Source organism: Choristoneura fumiferana, chromosome 27, assembly GCF_025370935.1.
Source record: "Choristoneura fumiferana chromosome 27, NRCan_CFum_1, whole genome shotgun sequence".
NCBI lineage: Eukaryota > Metazoa > Arthropoda > Insecta > Lepidoptera > Tortricidae > Choristoneura > Choristoneura fumiferana.
The window spans coordinates 10,689,788-10,716,712 of NC_133498.1; the positions used below are offsets into that span (position 1 = coordinate 10,689,788).

A 26,925-nucleotide genomic window follows, 5' to 3' on the forward strand; every position below is an offset into this window, starting at 1 on the left:
AAATGTTAAGTAATTTATTCAACTACCTGCCAATTAAAATTCAACCCTACACTTGGGTAAGTACTTTTAAGGAGAGGCCACACCGTTGCTTTAAAAACGGTGACGGTACGGAATCGCAGTGACGCACCGTATGCGCACCATTTTTATTGTATGCCCTCCACACCGCTGCTTAAAATACGCAGACGGTGCGGAATCGCAGCGACGTGCCGTAAACGTCACGACTTTTGGTAGAGAGCATGCGGTAAAGTCCTGTGCTAGTGCTAAATTTATCGAATGCTGGTTATACACAACAACAACAATCGAAGACAAATGTTTCTCCACCACCTTTATTCTAGACAAACAACTGGCATTCCTTTCCTGATCACGACAGTTCTGTGTTAGTGGTCCGAATACAGCAGGTTAGCACAAAAACTTCTGTTATCCGTAAACGTGTATGGTTTCCAACACCTTTCTATTCTAGACGAGCGATCAGCTCTTTCTTTCTTTGTTTTAGTATCCTAGCTACAGGATAGCACAACCACTGTAGCTTTAAATCCCCACCCGGAGCTATTCTTGACACCGATTCTATTCCACCACCAGTGCCTGCCATGGTTACACTTGGACGATGAAGTGCTGGTTAGTATCCTAACAACAGAACAGCACATTTTCTGCGGCAAGTTTACATGCAGAAGGGCCATGCTTTAGGAGTGGCATTTTTCCACCACTGCGTAATGGTTTGGTTAGTATCTTAACTACAAGATACCACAACTTCTTTAGCGAAGTTCTGGAAGTATTGGTTAGTATCTTATCTACATGACAGCACCTCTGCAGCTGGCCAGCCCCGCAGGAACGATGCTCGACTTATTCCTCTTTATACTGGTCATGCTCGAGAAGCATAGTACTTCCACCAGTGGGTGTTCATTCTGGTTAGTATCTTAACTACATGGTATTACAACTTTTGTAGCAAAATTCACAAGCACAAATAATAGGTAATGCTTGACGACGATTCTATTCCATCAGCAGTCATGGTTAGACCTGCAAGTGCTGGTTAGTAACTACAGAACAGCACATTTTCTGCAGCTAAGTTTACATGCCGAAGGATGATGCTTGAAGTTCTTGACGATGATTGTACTCCACCACCAGTGGGTAATCGTTCTGGTTAGTATATTAACTACATGGCATTATAACTCCTGTAGCGAAGTTCACAAGCCAAATAACTATACTTGACGACGATTCTATTCCACCACCACTCATGGTTAGACCTGGAAGTGCCAGGACACCACTAGGTGCTGGTCATGCTCGAGACACTTCCACCGGGTACTGAAGGTCAGACCTGGAAGTGTTGGTGGTCAGCGTCGAGCTGGAAGGTGGTCTCGTGCACGACGTCGATGACGGGCGTGACGACGGCGTCCCGCTTGTGTCTGAGGCGCTGCAGCAGCGGCCGCAGCCAGTCGGGCCCCCCCTCGCAGTGCGCGTCCAGGAACACCAGCGCCTCCCCGCGCGCCGCCCGCGCCCCCGCCAGCCGCGCGCGCATCAGACCCTGCCTGCGACGCAACGACACTTCTAACATAAATATAACTTACGTTTTTTTATTTTTTTATTTTATTATGAGAGGGAGAAAAACGAGCTTCCGGGTAATCTGATGGGCAATTATCACCACCGGCCATGAGTACCAACAACTCGAGGAGAGTCAGTCATTGGTCTGTTGCCGGCCTTCGAAGAAAGTATAAGCCCTTCTCTTGATAGCCCCGATGTCAAAGTTGTCTGCAATGGGAACACTCAACACAAGTGTTCAACACTGCTGACGGAATTTGATTCCATAATGATTTTTTTGGAAGGCGCGCAACCATTTCAGCCAATAACAAGGCTGTACATTTGCGCGGGTAAAATCTTGAGCTGTCATTGCCAGACGTAGCCGAGTCAGTTAGCTTTTTACGTGTCTTGCATTGCATGTTCTATCTAGTATCTAGCGCAATAAGGTCTTCATTGCGATGGTGCTTGCATTCCGTTTAGTCCAGCATTTGTCAACCCTCACCTGCGCATACGAAGATTGCCAAAGTACCATCAGCCAAATAAGTGGTCTATCAATCTTTAAACAAGTTCCTATCAAATGAATATGTCGCTAAAGTCGAACTTTCAAGTTGACATATACGTCTATTTGCATTATTGTTTTATGATTATGACATGCAAACGATTATCAACTTTAGGGTGGTTGACCATAATATTTGGCTGATGGTACCTAGGTACTGATTTTTGTGGTTCCAGGTGAATCTGCAATCCTTTTTATCTGTGCACTAATGGGGTATGCCCATTCTATTTTGTGACACGTGGCGTAGGTTAGTACCTAAATCAGGACCCCGTTGCAACTGGTGCCAGTGTTTACTATCTTCTCTTTGTTGACGTTGTCAGCGCTTAAATGCACCACTAGATTTTTTAATCCGTAATTTGCACCGCCTGTCTCCACCCCGCGACACCCGCACATGTGCAGGGCTACTACGAAACTCGAAACTCGAAGTTCGTATCGTACCGTCCCTCTTGCTCTCGTATTAAATAGTGTAAGTGTCAGAGGGACCGCACGACACGAACTTCCAGTTTCGAGTTTCGTAGTAGCCCTGCTGACCCTGTCTGTCTGCATGCACTCTATCATCCTTGTACAGTCCAGGTCCGAGAAATCTTTACTTTAGTACCTTCTCACTGTATGACTTCTGACAATTTTATACAAAAGTTCAAACATGAATTGCAGCGAGAAGGTTGTAAAGTCTAGATACGACTGCACATAATGGGATCCCCTATCTCTATTTTCTATTGTGTGCGGCCCCGTACCACATATTACCTCGTTGAGTTTCTTGCCGGATTCTTCTCAGCAGAGGTTTTTCCGAACCGGTGGTAGATTTTTTTTGACATTCATAAGTGCTTGTTATAGCCTAAATTGAATAAAGATATTTTGACTTTGACTTTGACTATACGATTTAATGGACATTAATTTTGGATTTACTGATGTCTTCACTCGCTACCTGTCAAATTTAGAGTTGAGTAATTTTCAAAAAAGTTTTTTTTTAATCCGACTGTTATTTTTTTAATTTTAGTTGGCTGTGATCTCGTAAAAAAAATACTTAAACTTTGCCACAGATAAGTAAACAGTAAAAATGTTGTAAACCAAAAGCTCTCCATGAAAATACAGTTTTGGAAGCAGATTTTGCACGCCAAAAGAAACAAAAACAGTGATCCACACAAAGATGATTTACACACAACACTCATGACTGTAGTGAAAGATGAGAAATTCAGATGAATACAACTAAAATGATTTGTTAACATAAAAAGAGCTTCCACACGTTTTGAGTTACAAGTCGTCCGCTTGAAAACCTAATTTATACGCTGCGAGAAATATCAGGTAAGTTTTGTTATATTGCGGTTTTGAATTAATAAGTCATCGATCTTAAGCTCAGTTTAGACCTCCAAGCACAGATATAGATTACACTAGATAACGCAAACACCTCAATCTGTATGAAAACCAACCGTGTCACTTTTTTATATCTACTGTGACGGCTAAAGAGCGAATTAGCGATTTGAATTCCCCGATGTCCGCGCAAAATCGATTCAAATGCGCCGCCCGCCCGCGCCGTGGGGCTCGAGTCAGTCACTAGTCATGATTAGTCAGTTAGCTTAGCGGTCAGTCTTTGTATGGGGCCAACCCCGACGTTTGGTCGGGGTTCGGACACGCGAAGTAGATGCATTTGCGTAATCTAGTGTAATCTATATCTGTGCCTCCAAGAAAAACGGTGCAAGTTGTATTACATTGCGAAGTCGTACAGGAAACGAGTTGGAAGTGGGCAATCGAGCGCAGCCTGCAGGATTTTTCTTGCATGTCCAAACTGGGCTATAGACTGCGATGTACCGCAACTCCGGCCGCAATTTCTCTCTCCATTTAAATAAGGTTGAAGTATAGCCGGCTGGCACCTTACTAAAGCCCTAAAATCTTTCGGAGAAATCGTGCAAGTTGCATAAAGGCCTCTACTCATTACACCGTATCATACCATGACCGTAATAGGAACGTGTCAGGCAAAAATATACTATTTGTGTCGAAAAGTATGAGACTGAGCCCACTAGCACGTTTCGTAACCAATCGTCGAAGTCGCGTGTCGTGTATGCGTTTGACATTCCGTTTGACAATCCTCCTGGTGTTGCAGGTGTCTATGGGCGGTGGTGATCTCTTACCATCAGGAGACCCACTTGCTCGTTTGCCATCCAGTCGAATAAAAAAAACGCTCCTATTACGTTAAGATTGGTTTTTGGAGTCTTTTTGAAGCCCCGACGGAAAAAGAGGGGTGTTATAAGTTTGACCGTTATGTGTGTCTGTCTGTCTGTCTATGGCACCGTAGCTCTTAAACGGGTGGACCGATTTGAATGCGGTTTCTTTTTATTTGATAGCAGGTTTTCTAGCGATGGTTCTTAGACATGTTTTATCAAAATCGGTTTAGCCGTTTTTGAGATATTAAACTTTGAAGAGACAATGTCGGGGGTTTTCCAACTTTATGTTGGTTATGTTTTTTTTTAATTCAACTCTAAATTTGTTACTTTTACGGTCATCCCGTGAAATCCAGTAACAAATTTGGAGTTGAAATAAAAAAAAAACACAAAAAGACTCCAAAAAACAATCTTAATTTAATTGCTTAATAGCGACATCTCTTGTCCGGGTGAGCGTTTAGTTCCGAAGGAGTGTTGACGTCTCTCGATGAGAGCTAAAACATAGATGACGCTAGTGTCGCTGCTTAAGTGGCTAAGAAAGGAAAAAAAGCAGGCTGAAATGTGTGGTGCACGGGAGAAATTTGTGTCTAGCTAGACTCCTGTCCAGTGGTGGTGTAGGGGTATGGCACGCAGCACGGATTGCTGAGGACCTGGGTTCGATTACCAGCGCTGGTCTCTTTTTCTGGGTTTTGTCTGTGCATCCATGTTTCAGTTTGTATTTTCGTTCCTATTACGGTCATGGAATGATACGGTGTAATGTGTAGAGACCATTTACACTGCGTGTTCGTAACGCGAACGAGTCTGAAGTAGTCAAACGAGCGCGGCAATGTAATGCTTCCACGATTTACTTACATATCTAAATTGGCTTGCCGACGTCGGTTCAAGACGGCTGTTTCGATGGCATGTGTGAATAAAAAAAAGTACCAGCTTCTTCTAATATTTCAAACAAATGCTTCATAATGAAAAGAGATCGTCAATCCCTTTGAAGATGCGTTTCCACCAATAATGTGCGAGGATGTGTTTTTCATTAACCAATAGAAACGCTTCATTTTCATCCTCGCACAGCACATCTCTAGTGGAAATAGCTCGGCGGAGCGAGGATAGGTAAATTAAGCGATTCTATTGGTGTTTTGATGTATATGTAGATATGCAAGTTGGAAGACAATGCAAGTACAGTCAACTAAAAGTACAGCTTTTAAAGCTTGTATTAAAAATTATTTTTTTAACAGAAACTTGTGTACTTATACTTCTCTTTATTCATACTAATCTTCGTGTCGACCGCGCACGATAACTGTTCGCGCGGGCTAACTGAACGACTTACCTATGTGTTTACTGTATTTTCTTCTTTTCAGAAATGTTTTTACAGAGACATATCACTCTAAGCATATCAAGAAAAGTATTATTTACAAGGAACAACCGTTGGTGCAATCGGGAGCTACTTTTAGCATCGTTTTCAGCCCCGTGAAATACGTGTAAAGACAAGAACCGCGTTACTTTGTACAAAGCGTGCCTCAATCTGGAGCCTTCTAGCTTTCAGTGCTGGCAGTGCCTAAAAGGACTCAAAATCAAACAGTGTAACAGTGCAACAGCCACCTGCATTAATATCTGCCAGAGCGGAGCAAACATATCTGACACGTCCTACTGGCCCCAGAAACAGTCGTATCAGATATTAATGCACGCTTTGTTGTCAGATATTGGTGCCGGTGAGTGTACTAGTGCGCTAGCGCCGCACCTGGAATATACGTGGGTCCTGCACGCTATAGTAGAAGGTGCCGGAGTCCAGCACGTCTATAATGGGCACGACGACGGCCGTGGACTGGTCCTTGACGCGCTGCAGCAGCGGCCGCAGCCAATCAGGCTGCCCCTCGCAGTGCGCGTCCAGGAATATCAGCACGTCGCCGCCCGCGAACCGCGCGCCCGCCAGCCGCGCGCGCGTCAGCCCTACCCTGCAGCAAGTTCGGCCGTTGGGCGACAGGTGGCGCTGGGTTTACACCTACAGTGCATCTACATGACGGCAGATGGCGTTCCTCTGCGATACGATATATCAATGTGGTAGCCCAGAGATGGCGCTGTACGTTTAACGAACGAAACGTCTGCAGGGCTGTTGGTCAATTAGTTTTGGGATTTGCAATGTCATTATTTTGCCACATACTACATTTTGTTACACTGCACGTAGTTGACAATAAATGGCGTTGAACCACGCGGTATATGCGTCAGGCTACAGATGGCGCTGTACTTTTGAGTAACGAGCTTGCAGGGCTATTTGCCAATAACTTTTGAGTTTTTTTTTGTTATTTATTGGTAAAGTGAGTTTTTAAGCTCTATCTTAATTTTAATGGGGCTTTTGTGTATCATGTGATGATCGTAGAGGGAGGGTCTCGAGAGGGTAGTAAAGAATCTTAACAAGTGTCATCTGTAGGGGAGTATAAAAAATAGTCAAAAAATCATGTATTCCCAGTCGTCCGCACCCTTTGTTCACAATTCGAACTACTGGTTTTTTTTTCAGTTTTTTTGCTCTACGTATAAGTGGCAAAAAAATCCCAGAACTTCGCAGAGCGAACAAAGGAGTGGCGATAATGTACAAAATAGCTGGTTTATGTTATGAATGTCCCCAAATTCGTCACTAGAAAAATGCCAGAGTTGAGAGCAGTGGCGTGCATTGAGTACGCAGCAGGACGCTGGTACCCTGCTGTATGTAGCGGTGCGGTGCGGTGCTGCGGCGCAAACTGGCGCTGCCTACCCTGGATTTGACCCAATGCACGCCTATGGTTGAGAAGTATGCATGGGGCAAATGAGGGTTTTCACAGAGGCGAAATATCGCTAGATGGCGTTAGTGAGGTCCATTTGACGATCGACGTTTGCTTGCGATTGGCTCATTTAGTTTTTTAACCAATCACGAGCAGACGTCAAACGTCAATAGGACTTCACGATACTAACGCCATCTAGCGATATTTGTGAAAACCCTCATTGACGCGTTCTTACGACTACTCGTCCGAGAAACTCGCGCTTGTTAGTTTTGCTATTTAGTATGATGGTGGTCGGAATATACCCAAAACGGCAACCCGAATCTAGCCTCGCAAACTGCACCCCGTGATATACCATCTAGTTCAAATGAAATGAGACAAAATGGAGCTAGTTGATCCCCTGAGCTCTACAAACCGTGTACTTAAGGCGAATCACCTCAAAGTTGACCGCGTTACTACCGTGTTCGTACTCAAACGTTTTGGCTTCTACCATGTCGATGATAGGCTTGACTACCGCATGAGGGGCATGCTTGAGTCGTTGCAGGAGCGGCCGTAGCCAGTCGGGGGCGCCCTCGCAGTGGGAGTCCAAGAATACCAATACGTCACCCTTCGCCACGCGCGCGCCAGTTTGCCGCGCGCGGATCAGACCCGAGCTATCGGACGACAGATGGCGTTGGTATCAATTAGCTAGCTACGGGGAGGACGTGGTTCGTAGCGTCGCCGGTAGATGGCGCTGCTGTCTCGAGGCTTAAGGAACTGCGTGCACCCCTCGTATGCGGGAGGGGTTAAAAGCAGTGGATTCTAGTCTACAAAAAAATACAAAAAGATAGCCTTAAATTTTACACGGATCCGTGCATCCGCATACGAGGGGTTAACTCTTGGTAATGCCCGTGGTTCTTTAGAGCGACATGCAATCTACACTAACCCCCTGCTTCACCATCCATTGATTAAATTTATTTGACGGATAAATGTGATGCCGTCTCTGTTTGCTTTGTTCGAATAGACGAAGCGGGCATCACATTTATCCGTCAAATAAAATTAATCAATGGGTGGTGAAGCAGCCCCTTAGTCTTATTAATATAAGCCGAATACGTCACAACATAAAATAAGCCGCGTTATTTCGGTCGCGCTTCGGCAAAGTGCTAAGACACACGGCACGGTGCAACAACACTCAATCTCACATGCTGCCGTGAATATTCAATTGGTGGCTTGTAGTACGGTCAAGGACTTTAATTCATGAGCAACCATGGAACCATTTCACAATAAACGTCATAGTGACATCGCATTAATTAACAATGAAAATCGTAACGACTTTTCCCTTGAAAAGGTTTCATGGTGGCCCATGAATTAAAGTTTTTGACCGTACCTATCTATGTGTACCTAGGTTACATGTTCCTCTGACTAACGGAAGCGATCAAACAATGAGTATTGGGGTTCTCAGGTTGTGTATTTCCTTGCAGAAAGCGAGAACGCGATGAATTTCCTGTCTTCTCGTTCTCGCACTCGGGTGCTCCTCGATCGGTGTCGCATTTTGTATCGTTCTGAAGGGAGACAGGTACGGTACGAGTCCATCGTGACCTCTTGCCTTGAATCTGTAGGGGACTATCATAGCCTACCCACATAGAGGTCCTGAGCGGCTAACGAATGCTCAATATCCGTCGTCTGCGCGTTAAAGATACAGCATGTGCATATACTATTTAGCACTATGGAAACGTGTAAGGTAAGGGTGACACTGACACTCTTTCCCGGCCCGATAATACCGACATGGAAATACCGACCGACTCATGTCAGTTTCTATGGTAAGCCATGAATCTAATCGATTCTGATTGGGTAGCTGTTGTGTGTGTGTGTGTGTGTGTGTGCACTGACCGGTCGGGCAGGCGCACGACGCGCACGAGGCCGGGCGGCAGGCGCGTGCGCACGTAGTGGCTGAGCTTGCCGCGCAGCGCCGGCAGCGTCGAGTTGTCGTCCACGAGGATGATCTCCTTCAGGTACACGAACTCCGACGCGGGGTCCTGCCCGCGGTAGCCTGCGGTGCGACACGCGCACGGTTAAGGCATGCACACACCCGGCACAAGGCTATATAATAGTTACTACGAAAGGGCCAGTTTACACGTGCAGGAAAAACCGAGCAAGTTGTATTGCATTGCGAGGCCGTAAGGCGAACGAGTTCGACGTGATCAAGCAAACGGCCGCAACGCAAGGCAATGAAACTTGTTAAATTTTCCTTCCAGGTCAAATAAAACTGAGTTAGGCAGATTCGACATTCGATAGATGTGGAGAGCAATGGCGCAGCTATCGGAAGACGTGGCCTCCACGCGCTGGGGGCCCAGTGGCGGCGCAGGACCTTTTGGCGTGGGCAAAATATATTTTGCGAGGCTCTATGATGGCACACCACTGACACCACACATTAGAGCAAAGCCCTACACACCTGTGGCAAACTACAAATTAGACGACGGATTTACGGGCACGAGGCCCCTTAGCCCGCGAGGCCGTAGGCAGCTAGCGGCACTCACCCAGCTTGGCGCGGTCTGCGGGGCTGGCATGGCGGTGCCAGGGCTGGTCGCGGCGCGCCGTGTTGAGCACGCTCCAGACGGTCCGCAGCACGACGGAGTACGGCTCGTTGTGGAAGATGATGATGACGGACGCCGACGGCAGCTCCGCGTCGTACGTCACGCGCTTGCACGCCGGATTGCGGTGGTCTGCCGGCAAACAGGAATAACACTCAACTTCACCTCTATGTACGAAGCAGAGCGGGGCGAATTTCTTATCGTTTCTCAACGATGTAGTGTAAAAATTCCAAAAGTTCCAGTCTACCGACGCGGAATCGGCTTTAGCGAAAAAGTTGTCCTCCCGTCGGTAAACGTCGTTTCGCGTCGGCCGAGCCGATCGACGTCTTTTTCGCTCTTATTGCGTGGACATAAAGAATTTTTTGAGCGGCTAAAGCCGATTCCACGTCGGCAGGTTTGGGAAGATACTTAGCGTTCAAAGTCCGAGATCGGCTCAACAGGAGCACCCTTTGGCATGCTAAGTTAAACTATCCCTTGCTGAGCGGCCCGTCTGGCAGCTCGCCCTCTTTTCAGTAAGCTGTAAAAGCCATCTGAGGCTAACAACAGTCCGTCCGAAAAGCAAAGCTATGAAATGACGCCGAACCCAAGTAATTCAAGATCTACCTGATTCATCACTATAACTTTCATCATCAGTCATCCGGACATTGATGAAGAATGGCTCAAGTTTCCCGTCTGTTGTTGTCATTTTCTTTGTTAATTATCAATATCAATCACGTGTTCGTGCTAATGTGAATGACCTTGTTTACAATTTGTCGCAATTCAATTCATTGCTTGCTGTTTACAGACTGATTTTCAGTGTTTATTAATTTCATCTAAAAACAAAACAGCGAAGCGCAACTAACTGTACAAATTATTAAGAAATTATTAAGGTATTAAAATAAAAGACAAATGTGGGTCAATTTAAACTCGCAAGGTGCGGGTCTAGCACATAGGTACAATACAATACAATACTATACAATTACTATTTATTGTACACCAGAAATAGTAAGCGATCCAGAAAACAAGGTACACAGAGAAAATTACAAGGTAAGCAATAGGCGGCCTTATCGCTTAAGAGCGATCTCTTCCAGGCAACCTTTTTACATAAAGAAGGAAGGACTAGTTCACAGCAGGTGGTGCATCAACAGTAGATCACAAAATTAAAACGCAACAAAAACACATCTACACATACACATTATCGTACATATAATACACGTCTAAAATAAATATAGGCAATGGGATAAACAGCCACATATAAATAAACTAGGATAAAGCTAATTATTACACGATGACAGACATACATAGATACATACATTGTAAGTTAACCCTTTTCCAGGCCCCGCGAATTTAGATGAGCTACCACAAAATAAATCATAGTACAGTATTAGGTTGTTTACGAAAAATATTTTTAATGAATTCAAATCATTTTGTACCATATTGTAATATTTGTGTACATTTATGTGGTTGCTATAGGAGGCCTGTAAAAAAGCTTGTAAAATAGCAATACCTACTGTTGGGATGTTGGCTTTCAGTTTATTAATTAACACCTTGTAGATACTCTGATCAAGTTAACGAGCTATTGCTGCGAGAACACAGCCTCGTGTGATTAGCTGAGACACGCTGCTGAAAGCGCGAACTAATCAGCTGGTTACCGGCGTGACTCGAACCGATCAGGCGTGACTGTGTTGATGTGTTCTCAGTTCTACTTCGTTAGCATGAATAGAGCATAACGTAAACGCGAAAAGTGAATTGCAATGGATATCTCACTCTACTTCCCTTAATGCAACTATTGCTATTTCTTTTCCGCTTTTGTACATTTACAAATTCCCTCCTTCAATTTAAAGCTGTATTTCCAATAGATGTGCGAGGGTGTGTGGTGTTGCGAGGAAGAAACGCTTCATTGCCATATCCTCGCTCCGCCGCGCTGTTTCCACCAGAGATGTGCTGTACGAGAAGTAAGCGAAGCGTTTCTATTGGATCATGAAAAACACATTCCTCGCACACTTTGGTGGAAATGCAGCCTTATTATGTCCCCAGAAAATATATACTTGTCGGTTGTTATAAATTTCGTTCTTATAATGACTGAACACGCATGAATTTTGTTTATATGTAACATATTCGAAGTGAAATTAGGACAATTGTTGTTATCCAAATAATTAGACACCGTCGCGGGGGTTCACATTTACTCCGATGTTATCAGTGTTACCCGCTACCCGCCGCTACCCGCCGCTACCCGCAGTAGTAAAGTGCACTGATAAGCTCAGCGCATTTCACGCATCGCGATATTCGCAGCCGACACGCCGTGTCATTACCGGCGATTGCTGATAACGAATTTCTTTAATAAGCAAGATTCTGTGGCGGCGCAGGACCTAAATTTGGCGTGGGCGAGATTAACCCGTTACCAGGCCCCTTATAACTAGCGTGTCTTCATACGTACTTTATATACTGTCACAACCGTATTTAACGCCTTGTAAAAAATGTATTTACGAAAGTCGGAGATGTTCTTTTATACCAGAAATAAAAATGTGGGTTACGGTTATCCCATCGCCTGTCTAAGTAATTAACTGTCATACTCGATTTTGTCTTATTATATTCTTGATCAGGCGAAGGGATATACTCCTCCCACATCTTATTCTTCAGGGAAAGTCTTTAAAAGGCGATTTTACAGCTAGGTACATGAATTCGCTCTAGGTTGAACACAAAAACAGTTTTATTACTTACGCGAGTTTTTATGACACGACAAGACAATTTACCGGGCCATGGGAAGAATAGCTCCCGCACAGTTAAACTCTAATAAGGCCATGGGATAATGTCAACCCACATCCTAATTTTGGTCATACACAAAAATGCATGAATATTTAGCAATGTTTAAGATTATATTACCTTTCAACACTCAAAATCTATAAAATATCAAAAAATTGTTCGATCTATGTACTTCTGTTTCATAGAAATTAAGGAAAGTGTTCCAATTTCTCCGTAGTTTACTGAAATTAGAGTTCAAGTGAATCTAAACAGCTGCCAAAGATATATTACGCGATTTAGAAGCGTGTTGTGAATGAAGATAATAAAATACTATTTTCAGGGATCGACAAAATATTTTGTAGGAGGTTTGGAGTTAAAACCTGACTACGGTAACCGATATAAGATGTGGGAGGAATATATCCCTTCGCCTGGTAACGCCTGGTGGGTCGTCTGTTACGGCTATTAGGGCCTGGACACATGTCGCCGGTACGGTGCCGTCTACGGTGTCACGGCGCGGCGCCGTCAAACGGCGTCGTGCCGAAACACGGTGCCGCGTACGGTGCCGTACACGGCGCCGCGAACGGCGTCGTACCACGGCGCGGTGCCGTGTACGACGCCGTGCACGGTGCATCGCTTGGTAGTTTAATTTTATTTCTTACCTTATAGTTAGTCCAAGCATTTCCAAAGGCTCAACAGGTTTTCTGAATACGTATTGCTTTTGTATACGACTCGCTATCTTGGATAACAGTTCTTCAAAAGTTGATATGGTCATTCTAAAATACTCGTAAAATTTGTCATCCCCACATATTTTCAGTCCTTCATATTTTCTCTTAAAATGACCTCCATCATGGTTCATTAAAGACATGTATGGATTCACCCAATATCTTCGTTTCTGTTTTTTCTTCATTCGTCGTCTTAGCAGTAGGAGCAGGAGAATACGTTTTTCTTGGTCCATGTCAAGGCAAAAACTGTATACTTGTATATATTTAAAACGACAATTGTTTTGTATATTTGAACCGATGGTTGTACTTGCGTGTTATGCGTTCAGCAGCAAAACGAAAACTAGTTAAACTACCAAGCGATGCACCGTGAACGGCGTCGTACCACGGCACCGCGCCGTGGTACGACGCCGTTCGCGGCGCCGTGTACGGCACCGTAGGCGGCACCGTGTTTCGGCACGACGCCGTTTGACGGCGCCGCGCCGTGACACCGTAGACGGCACCGTACCGGCGACATGTGTCCAGGCCCTTAGACTTGCAAGAAAAATCCTGCGAGTAGCATTATAGCCGTAACAGACGATCGAACAATCCGGCGGACCGAGAGGAACGCAGCCATCTGTTAGAATGGGATATCCATACCAGACAGTTGTGTCCCTCTCGGTCCGCCGGACCGTTCGATCGTCTGTTACGGCTATTACATTGCGCGCTCGATTGACCAGTACAAACTCGTTGGCTTTACGGCCTTGCAATGTAATGCAATTTGCACGATTTTTCTTGCTAGTCTAAACTCGGCTTAACGCGCAGATGCGATCGCATCCACCATCTCTTTCTGCCGTCATCGTACACCGTGTGACAGAAAGAAGTGGTGAAAGCGATTGTGATTCCGCGAGTTAGACAATAAGGCCTCAGTTTAGATCTGCAACAAATGTCGTGCAAATTGCTTTACATTGCTGCGCTTGATTGAGCACTTCAGACTCGTTCGCTTTACACACTCGCAATGAAGCGTAAACCGAGCTTTACAATTAAATTTCTCACGAGTACAAATACATTGCGGGCCCTGGATAATCCATTATATCTTCACAACTCGGTAGCTCGCAATCTATACCTGCTCAAGTATGGCTCGTATTGTGAAAATCCAGCTATACAGGAAAATACGCACAAGGGTAGCAAAGAGCGTAGTCAGCGGTATCGGCAATTTTTGAAATAATATTAGTTTTTCTTTTACAAATACTTATATAATTTTAGTCGCAAATGTGATGAAAAACATTGTATGTCGCACGGACGGTACTAGAATTACGAACATCGACTCATTAAACTTCTAATAGACTCTCGTTCGTAATTCCTTATTTACCGCCCTTAAGACACAATGTACTAAAATACCATAAAAAGTTAATGTTGCGTGTGAAGTTCCCAATACGCACTGGGCCCGCGTGTGAACTACGGCCCAAGTGTTCTCATTCAGAGAGGACTATGCCCAGCAGTGGGACGTGTATAGGCTGGGTAGTATTGCACCTACATACGATTCGGACCGATTGGAATGAGTACCCTGAATGTACCCCCTGGAATAGTGAAAAAGTTAAGCTTCTAAGTCAACACAATCAAATTATGTATTTATAGTCATAAAAAATGTGTTCTCATACAAATTATTAGGTACTTCTATTCATCTTAAAAACTTGAGGTCCCCGTGATCCCCGTCCCACATCTGTCCAGCCATTTTAGAGCGAGTAACAAATTCTTACAAACTTTACCATTTATATTATTCGGAGTATTTTTGTTGGATTTATCTTCACTAAATATCAAGTTTCAATGTTATGGTACATCTGTGTATATTTAGCTTGCAAGTATGTCCATCCTAAAGGGCTGTGACCATGATCACCCACAATCCCAACGCGTCTTACGACAACAGAGGGGCCACATCTGGTTAAATAAGCTTTCAAAACCAGCTAAAACAACATTTGACATACTTGGACAAAGAATGTCTCTACGAGCATCTGCAGACTAATATTAATCCCACTAATATTATAAATGCAAAAGTTTGTAAGTCTGTTTTTTTGTTACCTCTTCACGCCTAAACCGCTGAACCAATTTAGATGAAATTTGGTATACATAGTTTGCGTCCCGAGGAAGGACATAGGATAGTTGTAAAGTTGTTATCCCAGTAAATTTAATAGTTTTCGTGGGATAGTGAAAACCAAATTCTACGCGGACGGAGTCCCGGGTAATGGCTAGTGAATACTAAAGTTTTCGTAATTGTCGTAATTTTATCAGTCTACATTCAAAATGGAAAAACCTTCTTAGATTACTTGTTAAATAAGATTTTAACATAGTTTTTGGAAGTGTAGACATCGTGTAATTGCTTTAAAAACCTTGACAAGTTATTATTCTGCACAAGTTGTTGTTGAAGCTTTAGCTATTAGTCATATAATAAATAATAATAATAATAAAATAAAAAATATTATCATTATTATTTTACTAGGATTACTGATACACACAGAAACATAAACATCACACACATATTCCCGAATGACCCCAAGGACCCCATTTGCAGAGCACACAAAACATTACCGCTTCAGAGCCACATTTAGCAATTTTAGGTTTAAAGTTTGACAAAAACGGTACAATAGTGACAGGTTGCTAGATTGATGACTGCAGTAATGGTCATTTTGCAACAGTGGTATTTATTAATAGAATAATACACTTTATAAGATTTCTTTTGCAGGATTAAACCCATAATTAATGTCAATTAGGGGTAGAATGTTAAAATGTCATGATAAAAAACTTTACACTTAAATGGGGGTAGCAATTCAAACCATATTCATGCTTTAACGTGATCAGAATAAATTCTCAATCAAATGATTCAGCCCACAAAATCAATTTTCTCTCATAAAACTAGAAATTACGATTAAGCACAGAAACGCTGCGTAAACTTCTCACGCTCTAATTGCGATGCAAAATTACTTCTTTACATATGCAGCACAATTTACATCTTTCTATACCAATTGTGGCCGCGTACTGATACTGTGACTGTGACGATAATGTTTATTTTAAAGCCGGAATACGGATAAAAACAAATTACCTTTGAGCGTTCTGTTGAATGAGATGCGGTCGCTTAAATAGGTGTTGATGGCGTATTTCTTCTCGGACGCGGCGCCCAGCGCCTTCTCCGCAGGGCTGAGGTAGGCGGCCGCACCGCCCTCGCCAAGGCCAGGGATAATCCGGGCTTCATCCTCCAGGATCTGGCGTTCGTATTCCTCCTCCATCGCATCTGTAAACTGAGCGCGAGCCGCGCGTTTTCCGCCGCGCCATTGCTCGAAAAGGCTTAAAATTGTCACGACTAACATGAGTAGCACACATACTTTCGCTAGGAAAAAGCATTTCTTTACGGGTAATTTTAACATTTTAATTCAAATACTTTTTAACGGGACGCCGCGCGCGCCGAACGAACCGAGTTTGACGTTGACGTTTCACCGGCCATGTTTGTTTATAGTTTGATTTTTTAAACAGGAAAGGCGGCTGTAAACAGTGTTTTCAGCCTTATCTTATTCGAGTTCTTTTGGTTTGTTCATAAAAAAGTGTGAATGTGATCAAGACTGATTTCGCTAAGGTGAAAATAAACAAGGAATTATTAAGAGATCTTTGCGGAATTTGATTATTTTATTGCTGCAAGTTCCTTGCAAAGAACTTCTACAAGTTCTACGATACCCTACGGTATCGTCAAAAGAAATAAGTTTATTTAATTTCATTCTTATTTCCATTGCATCCTATTGCATCTTATTTCAATAAGAAATAAGGATGCAATGTAATTTTTTGGGTACTTATATGCAGCTTTCAGAGAACTGTTTTAAAATTTCTTTAATAGTTTAATGATCTTGATATATACCTTCATCGTATCACCTCTTTAACTCTATACCTCGTTACTCGGGTTACCGCTGTGACTTGTTATTCTGTCATTCAATAAATTCATGATTTGATATGAGTTACGAATTTATCACTGGCGACGAGATTCTATGAACCCATGAATCCATTCGATGTATCAAAGGCCCGTCGGGCGCGGGCAGTGCTGCGCGGCACACTTACAAAGACGCAAAACATAATTTCAAACCAGGCAAACTTCAACATTGATGAAATCAACGTACGTATACAATCTTTAACGGACAATTTACAAAAATTTCAAGAACTACAATCGAACATTGAATTAGAAACGGAAGAGGAAAATATTAACAGTGAAGTGGAATACAGACAAGATTTTGAGGAAACAACAATACAATTGAAATTAAAATTGCTATCTTTCAAAAATAATATTGACTCACAAGTCTTCTTAAGTGCGTCAAGCAACGTCAATGTATCACCTTCTGTAAGTCAATTGCATCAAACTACCCCGAAATTTCAATTCCAACCGTTCAATGAAGGAGAGTCCATAAATAATTTCGTTAAGCGTCTGGAACTATATTTAGCTTTGAACAATATATCTGATCCGAAAACGAAGACGTATACTTTTCTATCCACCTTACCGCCTCACCTCCATGAACAGATATATGTGCTATGCTCACCAGAAAACCCAATGACAATGCAATTGGAACAACTAACCCAGACACTTGAAGAATTTTTAGATCCAAAACCGAGCATTTGGGTACTACAACATAAATTTATTACAAGAAAACAATATACGGACGAATCTATAGCACAGTATGCAACTGAATTGAAAAAGCTAACGTTGAATTGCGAATTTCGATGTCATGGTTGCGAAAAATCCATATCTGAAAATCTTCTATGCTTGCAATTTATAAGAGGTATACAAGATGAAGACATTCGCACAAAAATCCTTCAAAACAACAAAACCTCTACCTTTTCCGAACTTATTCAAATAGCTACAGCAATTGAATTGGGAAAAAATGAAAATAAACTTTTAACGAATTTTGAAAATATAAAGAGTGACTCCATGAACAAAATTACTTCTACACGGCAGCAGCACTACAATGTACTAATACCATCGACTAGCCGACCGGGCATTGTTACTATCAAAGACTTGAAAGGCAAATGTTACAGATGTGGTCAAAGTGACCACAGGGCCAACGAATGTCAACATATTTCTAATATCTGCCAACGATGCAATCGTAGAGGCCATTTACATAAAGTATGCATGCAACGCAACCAGCAAAACAACCAAATACAAATTAGAGATACGAATTTTTCGAACGATACAAACTTAAGAAACAATGAAAATAATCAAATCAAGCTAAATAGCTCAAATTCCTCAGTTGAGAGTTTATGTGATATTCATTTACTGCGAACAGAATCATCGGACAAGTACACGATTACCTTGGAAATAAATTCAAAGACAGTAAAAATGGAATTTGATACTGGAGCAGCATTGTCGTCAATGTCCCTTAAACAATACAGAGAATTGAACCTTGGAAGCAAAATATATAAACCGATATCAGATTAAAAACATATACAGGAGAAATAATAATTCCACTTGGAGTCACCTACGTCAAATGTAAATACAATGACCAACATTTCAACGGAAAACTATACATCATCAATCAAAGCGTAGACGCTATCTTTGGAAGAAGCTGGATGAAAGAGTTTAAATTAGAACTTGCCGACATAAAAACTCTACAGATACAACACCACTCGCAATTAAACGAAATCTTAAAAGAATTCTCAGACTCAATTTTTAAACCCGATCTTGGGAAAATTCCTAATTACAAAGGCCATCTGAGTCTTGTGGCAAATACACAACCTATATTCATAAAGCCGAGACGAGTACCTTATGCATTAAGACAAAAGGTTGATGACGAAATTGAAAGACTTTGTTCATCGGGAGTAATTACCAAGATCGATCAAGCAGAATGGGGAACACCGATAGTACCTATTGTCAAACCAAATGGCTCAATTCGACTTTGCGCCGATTACAAGGTTACCCTTAACAAAGTTATCAAGGATGAACAATATCCTATACCGATAATCGAAGATATCCTCTCAAAGATGAACGGTGGCCAATTATTTTGCACCCTGGATATTAGCCAGGCCTACTTACACATGGAAATGGACGAAGAAAGCGCTCTACTACAAACGTTAAGTACCCATAAAGGAACTTACAAAGTTAATCGATTAATGTTTGGTGTAAAAACGGCCCCCAACCTATGGCAAAAATTTATGGATCAACTATTACAAGGAATAGAAGGAGTGCAGTGTTTCTTCGACGATATAATTATACAAGGCATTTCCGAAGACCAATTACTTATTCGCCTAAAACAGGTATTTCAGAAACTTAAAGATTACAATGTACGGTTAAACAAGGAGAAATGTCAATTTTTTCAACGCAGCATAAATTATCTGGGACACACAATTGATAGCAACGGATTACACAAAAACAAGGAGAAAACACAGGCTCTCATGAACGCAGAACGCCCTTCCAACGTAAGTGAACTACGCACCCTTCTCGGAATGGCTAACTATTACAACAGATTTATACCACACCTTGCTACCATTACGAACCCTTTAAATGAACTTTTAAAAAAGGATGTAAAATTTAATTGGTCTGATGAGTGCGAAAAAAGTTTTAAAGCTATCAAGAACGAAATTTCCGGTGACCGAATTCTCATTCATTTTGATCCAAAAAAGACTCTTGTTTTAGCAACTGATGCTTCACCCACTGGCCTCGGAGCGGTTCTATCTCATCGACTACGCGATGGCTCCGAGAGACCAATAGCATTCGCTTCGAGAAGTTTAACAGCAAGTGAGAAAAAATATAGTCAGATCGACAAAGAGGCTACGGCCATCCACTGGGGCCTAAAAAAATTTTTTCACTTCTGCTACGGAAGAAAATTTATTCTCATTACGGATCATAAACCCCTTACAAGTATATTTCACCCACATAAAACCCTTCCAGCGATGAGCACCATGCGATTGTTTCATTATGCACATTTCTTATCCGGATTCGATTACGACATTGAATATCGCACCTCGGCTGGCAACTCTAACGCCGATTATTTATCAAGATTTCCATCAGAACGAACACCGGAGAATAAAATTGATCAACATTCGGTTTTTCAAACACAGCAAATTAATAACCTGTCAGTAAACATTCAAAATATTGTTCGAGAAACACAGAACGATCCGGAACTTCAGACAATCTTACACGCTTTACAAACAGGAAGAAGTTTAAAGCAATACGGCTATAACGACAACGAATTTACATTACAAGACGGCTGCATTCTTAAAGGCATCCGAGTTTCGATTCCCAGAACCTTACGCGAAGCCGTGCTCGACGAACTGCACGTGGGGCACCTTGGAATTGTTAAAATGAAGCTTTTGGCTCGCAGTTTCATTTATTGGAAGAACATTGATAAAGATATTGAAAACAAAGTTAAAACATGTAGAGCATGCAGGCTTAAACAAAATGAACCAAAAAAGGCACCCATACACCACTGGGAAGAACCTACTGAACCGTGGCAACGCATTCACATTGATTTTGCTGGCCCTATTAACGGAAATCAACTTTTTATAATCATAGATGCCTTTACAAAGTGGGTGGAAATTATTCCAACCAAGACCACAACGAGTTCTTGGTGCATCAGCAAACTGAAAGAAATCTTCAGCGTATTTGGATTCCCACATATCTTAGTTTCTGACAACGGACGTCAACTAACTTCAAACGAGTTCGAACAGTTCCTTAAAAATAACGGCATTTTACACAGGACATCCGCACCTTACCACCCTGCTACAAACGGCCAGGCTGAACGTTGCGTACAAACGGTAAAGAAAGCACTTAGCAGCATGACGTCAAATTCTGGTACTCTAAATGATAAACTACACCTTATAAAAACACAGTTAAGACGGACGCCAAATCAATCTGGTCAAAGTGCGTATCAGCTAATGTTCGGAAGAGATATTCGAACCACCTTGCATGTCATGCTAGGAGAAAGCTTCCCTCGAACAGCAATAGATTACGGCAACTTAGCCGTCAGAAAAGTTTTCTCAGAAGGGGACAGAGTGCAGGTGCGCAACTACTCGCACCCAAACAAGAAATGGGAGTTCGGGATCGTGACAGAGAGGCTGGGCCGCCTGCACTACCGCGTAACCACGGACGGGGGCGAGAGCTGGCGCCGCCACGCCGACCAGATGCTGCCCGCCGCCGGGGTCCCTCCGGCTGATTAACGGGGGAGACCTGATATATACCTTCATCGTATCACCTCTTTAACTCTATACCTCGTTACTCGGGTTACCGCTGTGACTTGTTATTCTGTCATTCAATAAATTCATGATTTGATATGAGTTACGAATTTATCAGATCTGAAACAATTACTTTGCTCAACCGTGACCTTATGATAGCCACTTATTAATGAACAAGGAAGTATCTTCTCCCTTACTACGGCTTGGGTCTAATTTGAGTGATAACAGTTAAGATTAATAAAACACGCCTTAACAGTAAATAAATAAAAATTCAAGGTAGTTTTATGTGATGATAAAAGTTTATTGATTTTTCGTGGGTAGTTTGTTTGAGAAAAATAAAGCGGGTACATACTTGGGGAGTTAAACTGACAAATTAAAAAGTTTGTTTTGGTTTGTTAGTCTAACATCTGGTAGCATGGTGAACGGTATTACTCTGAAGATGAGCTCTGTTTAGTTCGAAACACGTCACTGTAGTGTGGTGGTCGTAATAGTTGGGTTTGTGTGTGTTCTTATAGTAGAGGTGGAAGAACTGCATGTACAGTCAAGGGCAAATATATCGATACGGCCAAAGTTGCAAAAATATGTATACACGGCCTTAATGTTCAGTGCATAAAGTCGTGTATACATATTTTTGTAACTTTGGCCGTGTCGATATCTTTGCCCTTGACTGTACACACATTTCTTGCTTAAACGTAGCTATCATAAGATCACGAAAGCGGTAGATTTTTCATGAACCAATACAAACACTTCATTTAGATACCTATCCTCGCGCAGCAGAGCTCTAGTGGAAACAGCGGAGCGAAGCGACGATAGGTAAGTAAATGAAGTATTTATATTGGTTCATGAGAAACAAAGTCCCGCACATCTCTGGTGGACACGCAGCCTTAATGAGGGTTGTGTAGAGTAAAACTCAACTAGAAATGAAAAACTGTATTGAGAAATATACAAAATACATTGAAAAGTGTCTGTGGAATGTTGAAACTGTAGACTTAGCTTAGGAGACACTTAAATAAATAAGATTAAAATAACTTCTCTCGCAGCTATTACACATGAATACATTAAATACTGCTTTAATTTCAAATAAATTTTAAATTATCTATACAAATAGGAAAAAATTAGACTATGTAAAAATATCAAATTATAAAAATACAACAATCAAATTTGTTTTCAGATCAGGCTTACAACGTGATAAATATAATATTTAAAATTTAAAACTATGGATGGTTTGCAAAAAAACGATTTAGTAGATTTTCGTTTCGCAGAAATTAGTACTGTAAGTATGCCAAAACATTACTCTGCCAAATGAAACATTTGTGATTAATTGTCTGTATAACGAAAGTTGGCGAACCATTATAGTTCATCGTAAACCATTTATGTTGCTAAATTAACCAGTTGGCATCTTTAAGTACTGTACGATGCGTCACCGGATTATATTGTCTAAAGAATTACTTCAACATTACCTCTTTATTTACTCCTTGTGGTATTGTAAATAAAATGTTTAACAAATTGAACTATACTCCATCGAGAAATCTGTTCACATAAACGTCAGAACTGTTTTCTCGTCAAGCATTGGCAACGGATAAAGTATAATATGTGCAATCCACAACTATAGACAAGCGGATAGTCAAGCGGTTGGAGAACCAGACTATGAAGCTCAGTTCCGGGTTCGATACCCGGTCAGGGCAAATTTTTGTATAAATAATATAATGAGTCATGATTGTTCTCAAGTCCTCGACGTTTATTATTAATATGTGTTTATCTATATTGCCTAGCCTAAGAACCCATAAGACAAGCTTTATTTAGTTTGGGAGTAGCCAATTGGTGTTCCACAGTTCAGGGTTCAAGAAGCGGTTCGAGATGTAGAACTTGTGATTATTACTTATTGGCCTCGCTGTTATTCTTCGCTGTCTGCTTGAAGAGCGCGTCCAGGGAGCCGAGCTGCGCCTTCGACAGTTTAGCGCCCTTCATGTCCAGCACCTTGTGGAACTCTGCCAGGGAGCAGTCCCCCAGGAGCTGCACGAACTGCGCCACGAACGCCTCCGCGCTGCCATCTAGCGGCGCCATCACCAGCTTTAGTATCATTTCCGCTTTCGTCATCAATTTTATCACCACTTTGGTGTACGTCGCGGGCGCCGGTCTCTTCACTTCGGAGCCGAGAGACGGCAGCTCCAACAGCGCAGTCTTCAACATATGCGTGTCCAGTAAGAGCTGTTCCGACCCGACCGTCGAAATCGGCTTGCATTTGTAGATATTTTGGATGAATTTCGGTATGAAGGAGTTCGCGAACCGGATACAGAACTGCGTGAAGTATTTTCTGGAAGACGACAGGTTGTCTCTCAGGATCGGGACGGTGTTCTTCAAGTGCATGATGATCTGGGTCACGTAGGAGCTCTGGTCTCCCACGGTGTCGAAGTGCAGCCACGAGACCTTGGCCATCGCCACGAGCGCCGGCTCGCACCACGACTCCAGGTCCTGCACCAGCAGCTGGATGCAGTCGCCGATGATCTGGTGGAACAGGTCCTGCTCGGGGGCCAGGTCCACGCGCGCGGCCAGCGCCGGCGCCACCTTTTCTTTCAGCTTCTGTTCCAGGTGGACAGTGGTCTCCAGGCAGTACTCCGCCGTCGTGATCACGCTCGTGATCTTAGAGATCTCCTGCTTGGTGTACCTGGGGTGAGATTGGACCAGGTTAGAGAAGAAAATGTTTAAAATTATTTTTTTCAGCATGTACAGTCACGATCCATTTGGGAGTCGTTTAAGATCGACCCGCTGGCGCGCGTAGCGTACCTGGTGGTGCCGCTGGCATGCAGCTGCAGGTTGTGCACGAGGGCGAGGCCGAGCGGCGCGGCGGCCCGCGGGGCGGCGGCCTGTAGGACTCCGCTGGCGTACTCGCGCAGGTACTTCTGGAACACGCCCGCCAGCTCTGCGGGACGGTCACCACAGTTCAACAAACTGATCCATATACCCTGAGACGTGCATGACACTGACTGATTAAAATGGTCTCGCCCGAAGACAAGCGTTGACTCCTTGTCCGAGGAGTCTGCATTTATGCTGAGGCGGGACCATTGGGCACACATATAATTGTACTACTACTTATCTCACCCTTTTTTTTGTATTTTGTTATTTTGTGTCCCGAATAAACTTTTTGATTTACTCTTTTTTCGGGTTAAACATCAGGGTAGGGAGCGCTAGTGCTGGTGGCGCGCTGCTGCGGCGAAAACTACCAACTGCCTATCCCGGAATCGACCCATTGCACGACAGTGTATACCACGGCCAGGGAGAAACCTTTTATCGTAAATACAAACTGAGACATGGATGCACAGAAAAACCAGAAAAAGAGACCAGCACTGGGAATCGAACCCAGGTCCTCAGCAATCCGTGCTGCGTGCTATAACCCCTACACCACCGCTGGACAGGAATCTAGACATTAATTTTCCCTATGCATACATATTTTAGGTTGCTTATTTCTACTATGCTACTTAAGCAGCAGCACTAAACCTTTTAATAATCAATTTCACTATAAAGGTCTCTACACACCACACCGTATCATGCCAGGACCGTAATGGAAACGTGTCAGACGGAGTAACAATCAGAGATAGGTACCATCAGCCAAATAAGTGGTCTCAATTTTTAAACAAGTTCCTATCAAATGAATATGTCGCTAAAGTCGAATTTTCAAGTTGACAGACACATCTATTGGCATTATTGTTTTTGACATGCAAACGATTATCATCTTTAAGGTGGTAGACCATTTATTTGGCTGATGCTATATGCCACGTGACGGCGAGGGTTTTTTACGAAGCATGCAAGTCAAAGTCAAAATATTTTTATTCAATTTAGGCTATAACAAGTACTTAAACGTCAAAAAAAATGTACCACCGGTTCGGAAAAACCTCTGTTGAGAAGAATCTGGCAAGAAACTCAACCTTGTATGGTACAGTCTCATACTTTTCGATACAAATACAAAGAATACATTTTTTGCTGACACGATACTACTATGGTCATGACATGAAGACTTAATTTCCTTGGCCAAAGCATGGGCTGTCAACATGATGTGGCAGTCAAGTGGCACAACAGTTCCAGCCGGCCTCAACGTTTTGTTCGTGGCCCTGAGCGGCTGGTGGCTGGTGGGTGGTGGGTGGTGGCTGGTGGGTGGTGGCTGGTGGCTGGTGGCTGGTGGCTGGTGGCTGGTGGCTGGTGGCTGGTGGCTGGTGGCTGGTGGCTGGTGGCTGGTGGCTATGGTTTGGTTACCGAGCATGGGCTCCCCGGTGCTGAGCGCGGCGCACTGCACGAGGCACTTCTTGTAGAACAGGAACAGGTCGGCGCAGCTGGACAGCACCGCGCCCGCCTCCGCCCCCGCTCCCGCCCCCGCCCCCGCACCCGCCTCGCTCGATTTGGCGTCCTGCATATTGCTCGACCATCAATATTATTATTTACAATTATTGCGGAATGCAGAATCCATAAGTACAAACGGTGATGCGGTTTAACGATGCGATGCCATGAATAATAAATTGTATTTTTTAAAGGGTTCCGTAGTCAACTAGGAACCCTTACAGCAGGGGTGGCCGACTTGATTAGACCCAAGATCAACTGTTTACTGACGAGACCCTGTCCGATCTACCAGTGGCACACTTCTTGAAATCTTAATTGAAACAGCATAGTTCAGTATTTATATTTTTTACCTTGCCACGATCGACTGGACTAATAGTCGCGATCGACCGGTTGCCCACCCCTGCCTTATAGTTTGGCTATGTCTGTCTGTCTGTCTGTCCGCGGCTAAGCTCAGAGACCGTTGTGTTAGAACTAGAAAGCTGTAACTTGGCATGAATATACAATACATATCAGTCACGCTGACAAAGTGGTGAAATAATAAAAACTATTTCTCAAACATGCTATGTAATGTTTATGTTGTGTTCCTTAAAACAGGCCTGCAAGCAAGACAACAGTCTTTTGTTTCAATGCAAAACGTCAAATATCCACGATAAAGGATATCTATGGTTCATTTATTAGTTACTGAATAAATTCACAGGACTATGAATATTCTATATGTAAATATATAAATATTACCGACGCCTTTTACGTCACATTACAATTTTATTTACATAATAAAGTATTAATGTAGCTGATTAAATGGGCTGCAGTTCGTGTATACATAATGGTTCTAAAAGCCGAACAGCAAACACAATAAAAAAAAAGTTTTGGCGGGAAAATTGACAAGTGTCAGTCTTTTTTTTTTTTTATTGACTGGACTTGGGCTTTAGCCATTTTGCAAATAAATTCATTGTCATTTCAAAAGTTTCGTTTAGAAACGTGATTTTTTTATTTGTGCAGTCCGTTATATGTACATGTTTTTTATAGCAATTTGATTTTATTGGTATTATTTTAACGTTTTAAATCATGTTAGAATGAAATAAACACTTATATAGATGACAGTTATAATTTGAGTCTGATACAATTTTAGTTGTCTTACGAATAAAACATTGTTTTCTAGGAGTTTTTATTTCTTTTAGTGCATGTTTGAGAAAAGCACTATACAATACAAGCCTCGGCGTGAAAGAACATGCCAGCCTCGTATACCTATCCGGCCTACTCGGCCTGCAAGATTTTCTTTCCCGGCCTCTGCAGTAATGTACAATGGAATTTGTAAGCGACATTATTGTCGAGCTAGCGAGCCAGCAATCTTTTTTAACTTCTTAATTTTTCGCTGACCATAAACTAGCCCTTACTACGAAGTGTAAAATTCGAACTTCGTGTCTTGCCGTCCCGCTGACG

The 26,925-nt window shown here is 42.7% G+C and overlaps 2 protein-coding genes across 2 annotated transcripts in view; both read right to left on the bottom strand.

Annotated features, from left to right (window-relative positions):
• Positions 1 to 16,397, bottom strand: part of LOC141443578 (uncharacterized) — a 46,376-nt gene extending 29,979 nt beyond the window's left edge. Inside the window, exons 1-4 of the mRNA XM_074108886.1 lie at positions 16,055 to 16,397; positions 9,485 to 9,670; positions 8,838 to 8,997; positions 5,957 to 6,170 (exon numbers count right to left, since the gene is read on the bottom strand). Coding sequence (XP_073964987.1) covers positions 5,957 to 6,170; positions 8,838 to 8,997; positions 9,485 to 9,670; positions 16,055 to 16,376 — 882 coding nt within the window. The 5' untranslated portion in view covers positions 16,377 to 16,397. The remainder of the gene's footprint in view (positions 1 to 5,956; positions 6,171 to 8,837; positions 8,998 to 9,484; positions 9,671 to 16,054) is intronic.
• A 6,634-nt stretch (positions 16,398 to 23,031) lies between these two features.
• Positions 23,032 to 25,561, bottom strand: LOC141443264 (vacuolar protein sorting-associated protein 53 homolog). Its single transcript, XM_074108473.1, has 3 exons — positions 25,405 to 25,561; positions 23,941 to 24,076; positions 23,032 to 23,821 (listed from the first exon to the last, which is right to left on the bottom strand). The coding sequence occupies exons 1-3, from the start codon at positions 25,559 to 25,561 to the stop codon at positions 23,032 to 23,034; spliced, it is 1,083 nt and encodes a 360-aa protein (XP_073964574.1).
• Positions 25,562 to 26,925: the final 1,364 nt, after the last annotated feature.